General features: G+C 39.1%; 1 protein-coding gene across 1 annotated transcript in view; it reads right to left on the minus strand.

Annotated features, from left to right (window-relative positions):
* Positions 1 to 2433: 2433 nt before the first annotated feature.
* Positions 2434 to 7500, minus strand: part of LOC138054438 (dorsal-ventral patterning tolloid-like protein 1) — a 9515-nt gene continuing 4448 nt past the window's right edge. The window contains exons 4-5 of the mRNA XM_068900877.1: positions 4633 to 4889; positions 2434 to 3265 (exon numbers count right to left, since the gene is read on the minus strand). Coding sequence (XP_068756978.1) covers positions 2838 to 3265; positions 4633 to 4889 — 685 coding nt within the window. The 3' untranslated portion in view covers positions 2434 to 2837. The remainder of the gene's footprint in view (positions 3266 to 4632; positions 4890 to 7500) is intronic.

Consider the following 7500-nt stretch of genomic DNA (forward strand, 5'->3'; position numbering starts at 1 on the left):
GGCCCACACAAGGACAGAGAAAACTCTGACCAGGGTGGGAGTTTTTCTCTGCCCTTGTGTGGGCCCATTTCTATCAGTATGGGATAGAAATCTAGCACTTCACATTACCCTCTATTCAGTTAACTCTGTTTAAAATATAAGGGCTACACGGCCAACGTTTGTATAAACGTAACCTTTCCTTGTACTCTGTTCGTTCTCCTTTGGTTAGGTTATCTCTACCTAATTTAATATTCCGAGGGTTTATCAAATCACGCCTAACACTAGATAGAAAACGTTCAAGTTCTGGATACCTTGATGGCCATGGGTGAAATGGATTTTCAGGCTAAATTTTCTGGCCTCATAAAGCCGGCTTTATGGTGGCGATGCCGTGACGATGTTTTTGACCTCTGGCAACAGGGCCTTCCTGCACTGTATGAGTTTACCGAATTTATAAATTCTTTATACCCTACTATAAAATTTGAATTAGTTTTATCTGAGCGCGAGCTCCACGTGCTAGACTTAACTCTGTATCTTATCGAGGCTTTTATTCAGACAGACGTTTATTCAAAGCCAACTGATAGCCATCTGTACCTCCCACCATCAATTGCTCATCCTAAACACGTTTTTAAGGCTATTCCTTATGGCGTAGCGACAAGGTTACAAAGAAACTGCTCGGAACAAATTTTTCTTGCCGAGAGAACTACTGAATACAAGGGTTATTTAGTCAATCAAGATTACCCTTCTAAATTAGTGGATGATCAATTTCGTAAGGCCTCAACCATACCTAGAAGTGATCTACTTAGGACTCGTGCCAGATCTAAGAAGAAATTATTTCCATTTGTGACCACATTTAATCCAAATTTACCTGATGTAGGTCGCATCATCAGCAATCACCTAGCGATTTTGGAATCCAACCCTAAATTAAAAGAGCTTTTTCCTCCAAATTCCATCATAGCATCCTTTCGAAGATCTAAAAACCTTAAGGATTTGTTGGCGCCATCTCGTTATGGCCCCAACACCGAACAGGAAGAGATTGTTGAGGCCAAGGGTTGTTTTAAATGTAAAAGAACAAGATGCGATCTCTGTCGCAACTTCTTGGTTGAATCAAATTCCTTTCTAAGTTTTCAAACAGGTAAAAGTTACAAAATACGATCAAGACTTTCTTGTGATTCCAAGAACATTATTTATTTGGCTTCGTGCAAGAAATGTTGCCTGTAATGCATTGGTTCTACGGCAACTGACTTTAGAGTTAGACCATAAGTCTGCTATGGTCACTAAGAAAAAGACTTGTGAGGTAGCGGTACATTTCAACAAAACACCACATGATTTAAGCGACTTTTCATTCTCAATATGGAAGCTCTCCTTGATTTTGAGTTGATAGAAAGAAGTAGCATTATCAATAATTTTGAAGCAAGAAACCAACAGGCAAATGCCTGTTGGTGAAACCAACAGGCATTTCTACACACGTGTAAATGAGCACCTTTTCCGGGACAAAAATTCTCATATTTTCAAGCATCTTAGTTCTTCTAAAAATTGTCACGATAATTGTGATGTTTCTTGCTTCAAAATTATTGATAATGCTACTTCTTTCTATCAACTCAAAATCAAGGAGAGCTTCCATATTGAGCGGTTGAAACCCGAACTCAGCAAACAAGTTGATCATGTCAGTTTAGAATTACACTAAACTTTTACCGTTATGTCAGTTGTGTTCTCTGTAATATTGTTGGTTCGTTTGAATTTTACCTACTTGTAACAAACATTTAATCTACAGAGAATCATTGTATTAATAGTTATATATATATATACGAATTATCTTGTAAAAAAATTTTAATGTTACACTCTCTACGGCTGAAGATGATGTTTGAAACATCGAAACATGTTCCGAAAATTCAAAAGTGTGGTTGTCTTTTTTAAAATATTAATTTTTTTATCATTTTAAGAATTTTTACCGTATGTATATATTTTCTTTCGCTCGAAGTTGTCCGTCGCAACTTTCGTATAATTTTTGTAAAGGGTTTTTTGCTTGTCTCGGCACGTGGTCTCAAACGAAGATAGGACGACCCACTCCCGACATAACTTCAAGCAAGAATGGTTTTTAATTGATCGTGGTACAACAATAGACGGAGCATTGAAGAATGCCAAGGATCTCGCAAAGCAAAAACATGTACTCGATGTTAAAAGACGGGGAAATGCGTATAAGCGAGTAATGATAAAAGGGAGTTCAAGAAAGACGAGGACGACGGCAAAAACAACGTCTCAGAACAAGAATTTATTGGTTAGTACATATAACAGGATTTCTTTTTACTCCAAAGTGGAAATAACTGGACAACAAAATTTTGGCAGTCTGAGGACAAGCATTGAGTCCCGTTATTTACAAGATACCTTTTCAATGAAAAGAGATATTCGCGAGATAGCTGCAGAGGCCATGATTTTGCATTGTGAGTAGGCGTTTTCGAGATGTCCTTGTTGCAGTCGCCATCGTCGTTGCGCCAACTCCTTACTACGGGGAGTTTAAGAATCCCGACGGCTACGGCGACAACTTCACTTCAAAATATAAGTTTTTCTAAGTATTAGTAAAGGGTGAAACTGAAAGATTCACTGTAGTTTGTCCACGTTGTCGTAAAGACCTTAAATGTGGTCATTTCACGTTGTAGTTTTGACGAGTACGCGAGAGAAATGTTCAAAAAAATTTAATGTTTGCCCCACGTGCAGCAAGATCATTTTTCGTCTTTTAACCAATAATATCACTGCTTTTGCCGGTTGCCGTAGCCGTCGTCGTTCCCTACTATCATCGCTGCCTCTAGTGCTACAACAGTTGTTTTGCCTTTGTCTTAAACATTGTTGGGATTTATCACAACTCAATCGTACCGCCACATAATTTTACACATACCCGATGTGGTGAAAGTTGCTTTGAATCCCTTGTACGTGGTGGTAGAATTGCTGTCGCTCTTAAAATGCACCCAAACCATGTTCCCGGTGCTTAGTATGTCTTGTGGCTTATTGGTGCCACACGTCGGCCTAGCAAGGATGGCTCCATAATTTCCGCTAATTCCCTTTAACGGATAGCTTAAAATCCTGAAGTAAGCCTCTCTGATCTCCAAGTAGCCGTTTTTGCAATTCTCGGTGTGTTCTAATTCGAATTCGCTGAATGTGATATTAATCCGATGTCCTTCTGGTGCGAGAAGAAACCACTGCCACTGGAAATTCGCCGGGTAGTTCTTTGAGCCAAATTTTGGAGTGCTGATCACACCTTCAGAAACATTTAAGTAGGATTCTCGTCCGTCGGCTACAAATGTAATAAAAGCCCAAAATAATGAAAATTAAGGCGTATAATGCAAAGAAATTTTGCGTAAAAAGAGCGCTTCGGTTATATGCCCCACTGACATTTCGATCGTCAATAATCATTTACCTCCAGGCGTTTCTGAATGTGAGTCGCTTCAAGTGTATTAATGCTTTTCTCCGTAGCTCTTTCCTCAGTTCTCGTCACTATTTTTGACAAGGAACAGACCTCATATTCTACAATTTGCCGTAATGAAATAGATCACGAACAGCCCTTCTTTCGTCGCTTGGTTAGTCGACAGGGACGTGAAAAAATGGCCGCGCGAAATCGAGATTCGAAGAGGACACGTTTATTAAAGCACCGTTTGTTCTCTGTTTAGATCATCGGCCCAATAAGACCAATGGCTCTGCACGATTCGCACATGAATGTCACATATTGGTACTCGAATAAAAGCCAATAAATCTTCCACACGGGGTTTAAATACTAACACGGGAGGGGTATGGACAGTCTGCCATACGCGCGAGGTATAGTGAATCAGTTCTATTTCGCATAGATTTCCAAAATTAATTCTAAATTAACCCTAAAAGAAGATAAGGGTTTTTAAAGGGTAAGGTTTAGCTTATGACTTGCGTGCCTCGATGGCTGGTTTAGTCCTTACTCACACAGGAGTAACAGAGCTATTTACATTACAACATAGAACACCCCTCCCCAGAAAAATCGGAAGAAAGTTTCATTCAGGCTATGAAAGGCCATTGGTTTTGCAGACCACGACAAAGAAATATTCCCTGTCTTGCTTCCCGCCCGATCGTTTCCCCGCGTCATACCCCTCTTGTGGGTGAGGTCAAGAGCCAAAAACTAACACACTGTGTGGTTGGCCGTAACCACCATGGACGCCCAACAAACGGATTAAGGTACCACACAGCATGTCACAACGTCAATTTTCATTAAATCGGTATAGGATGCAGCTCAATTGTGTTAATAACAATAATGATAATGATGATGATGATGATAATATCTGGGAACTATTTCGAGGAAACCAGAGGACTACCTGAGAATGATTAATGCTGGGGTACAGTTGGTAACACTTCAAAGAACAGTCTTGCTGGGATTAGCAAGGGTCATCTGAAGAGTTCTTCAAGTCTAAAGTTACTTTGTGCCGCCTCCGACATGATGGAGCTAAAATTTCACGCATTACCATATCTGCCGTAAAGCATTTTGATAATGATAACCATATACTACGGACTATCAGATTTGACAACATACAAGATTTGAAGTCCGTTTTAATGGGAGATGACAATGAGGATGACGACGACGACTACGATGAGGATGATGATGATGATGATGGGATTAAAGACAAAGCAATACTGACTTACCATCAGATCCGACAATATACGAGAATTTAAATCCCCTGTAATTGAAGGAGTCATCTGATTTAAATCGTACGTAAAAATTTTCCCCGATATATGTTCGAAATAGTGCCTTTCCAACCAGCCGAGTTCGGAAATCCAAGTAGCTGGTACTGCGTCGTGCACAGTCACGTTCATATCCAAAGCTCAAAAGGCTGTATCTATCGCTGCTTACGAAGCTGAAAGCGTCACACTCACAGCGGAGACACTCTTCAAACTCAAAACTACAAGAAAAAAATTGAATATCATAATTGATGTTCTTTACAGCGGTTTTAAATTAATTTGTACAGGTAACCACATGATTTCCAGCGCAATTTCAAATAAATAAGCACGAGTAAATCTTTCCAAAGACAAGTCCAAAGGGCGAGTGGAATTTTGAAATCTTTGAAAAAATTGCAAGTGCTTTTTATTCCAAATTGCACGAGAAAAAAAATCATGCGATTACTTCTTAATGATATACAAGCCAACATTTCACCTTTATTGCACTAACTTCAACTGTCTCCTCTAATTTCACTTTTTGCACTCTGTTTGGGATTAATTGACGTGCTCTAAGCCAGTCAACACGCTGAACTTTTTGCATGTGAAGTAATAACGCTATTTTCATGGTTCTTGATTGCTACGCTTCGGGATTTTAAAATCTTGCATCACATGTGAGACAGGTCAAGATTGAAAGCAATAACAATAATTTTGGTCATGTTTTAAGGGCTTTTTTGTCATACTTTCTCATAAAAGTCTTTGTACTTTGTTTTCAGTGTAACTACAAATGTAATAAACGATCTGATGAGCATGCTTCCCTTTCCCTAGCCTGCGCAGCTGGATATTTCTATTGTAGGATTTTTAAACGTGCGGGAGTAAATCGAAGGTTGCTTCGTTGTTTTGACCGCGAGTGGGATTTCAAATTCAGTAGAGTCCTCATTCCAATTGCCGGCCACTCGCGGCTAAAACCATCGCACTCGCGAGTACTTGATTCTCCGATAAAATAACCGGCCATCTACGCAGGCTATCCTTTTCCTTGTAAATTTGATGAGTTGCAAAAGCATTTTCCAGCAACAACAACAACAATACTTTATTTACTCTTACACTTAATACACATTTGCAAATACTGTAAAATAAAAAGAGAGATATGTGTAGAAAAGTTGATTCAGGGGTACAAATGAAGCTTGCGATTTTCGAGTTATCCCCCAGAATTTTTCGTGCATAACAAAATAAGAAGAACTGACTGGAAGAGACAAGTAAATAAAGTGCAAACACAGAGAGACCGACTGAACTTTATAAGCAGTGGATATTCAAAATTAGTATCACCCAACTAGAACCCAACTAGTGGACTAATGCAAATCCTAGGTAAAATGAGGATCACAAATGAGGATCACAAATTTAACGTTGGTTGAAACACCAAGATCACTAAGTGAGTATATACTATAGCTAATTAACAATTAGACCCTTCGCCCTCAAGGGCTTCGCCTCATGGGCTATTGACCCGTAGCACGCAAGGGCTACGGGTCTAATTGTTAATTAGCTATAGTATATACTCACTTAGTGATCTTGGTGTTTCAACCAACGTTAAATTTGTGATCCTCATTTTACCTAGGTACGCTCTCAGATGAATTGCAAAAAACTTTTTTGGAGCCTAAATTAAGCCTACAGAAAAATTAGGGTCAGGTTAGGATTAGTTTTGGTTGTTAAACATGGATATCAATTGACTTATTAGACAGAAGTAGATAACGAAAAGAACTTTGTTGGCGGTTTAGCATGTTCGTCGGTGTAGTATATTGGTGAAAACACAGGACTATAGATCTGGAGGGTGAGTTCGATTACCGGTAAGTATAGGAAATCGTGCATTTCGTGATTTATGGGCACGAGTGATGTTTTGAAAGTTCTCAAAATTGCACGAGCCGTAGGAAATTTGACAACTTTCAAAACATCACGAGTGACCATATATCACGAAATGCACGAGCACGTTCATACGATTTTTTATTTAATATTATATACTCAACAAAATTACTAAAACGCGCTACTTTGTGTGCGTTACATTCGCATATTCTTTAAGTTGCTCAACGATGCTTTGGTTTGACAAAGCAAACCGAATGTCAGCCATTTTTTTCACTTTGGTGTTTAAATTTGGCGCTTCCCTGGTGTTTCCATAGCAACTTCTGTATTGTACTCTATAACCTGGATTGCACTCTATAGTGATATCTCTTGTTTACAAACATTGACGCCACATTTCTTTTGATATTCAACTTTGCCAACCACCGCACACAACAAGTCTTTGTTTCAACAGCCAAGTACGGTCGGGTTGGCATAATAATAACAATAGGTGACGTCACGAGACACATCACTATAACCTATTTATGCATTCGCCATTGGCCAATCAGAAACAAGATATTTTGTTGAGTATATAATAAGTATAGAAAATCGTATGAATGAAAGGGCTTGTCGTGATTTATGGGCACGAGTGGTCAATGTTTTGAAAGTTCTCAAAATTCCACGAGCCGTAACCGAGTCAAATCCGTTCTCAGGATAACTCCGTTTTGCCCTAGGTTAAATTGGTGATCCTCATTTAACCTAGGTTGAATATGCACTCTACGGCCTAGTCAGTGCAGATTCAACCAAGGTTAAATGAGGATCACCAATTTAACTTAGGTCAAAACAGAGTCAACCTGAGAACGGATTTGACTCGCTTACGGCTCATGGAATTTTGAGAACTTTCAAAACATCGATCACTCGTGCCTATAAATCACGAAAAGCACTTTGATTCATACGATTTCCTATACTTATTCACTCCCTAACGAGTCAAGAACGGGTAATCCAAAACAAAAGAAAATGGCCAGCTTGAAC

Source organism: Montipora capricornis, chromosome 6 (genome assembly GCF_036669925.1).
Source record: "Montipora capricornis isolate CH-2021 chromosome 6, ASM3666992v2, whole genome shotgun sequence".
Lineage (NCBI taxonomy): Eukaryota > Metazoa > Cnidaria > Anthozoa > Scleractinia > Acroporidae > Montipora > Montipora capricornis.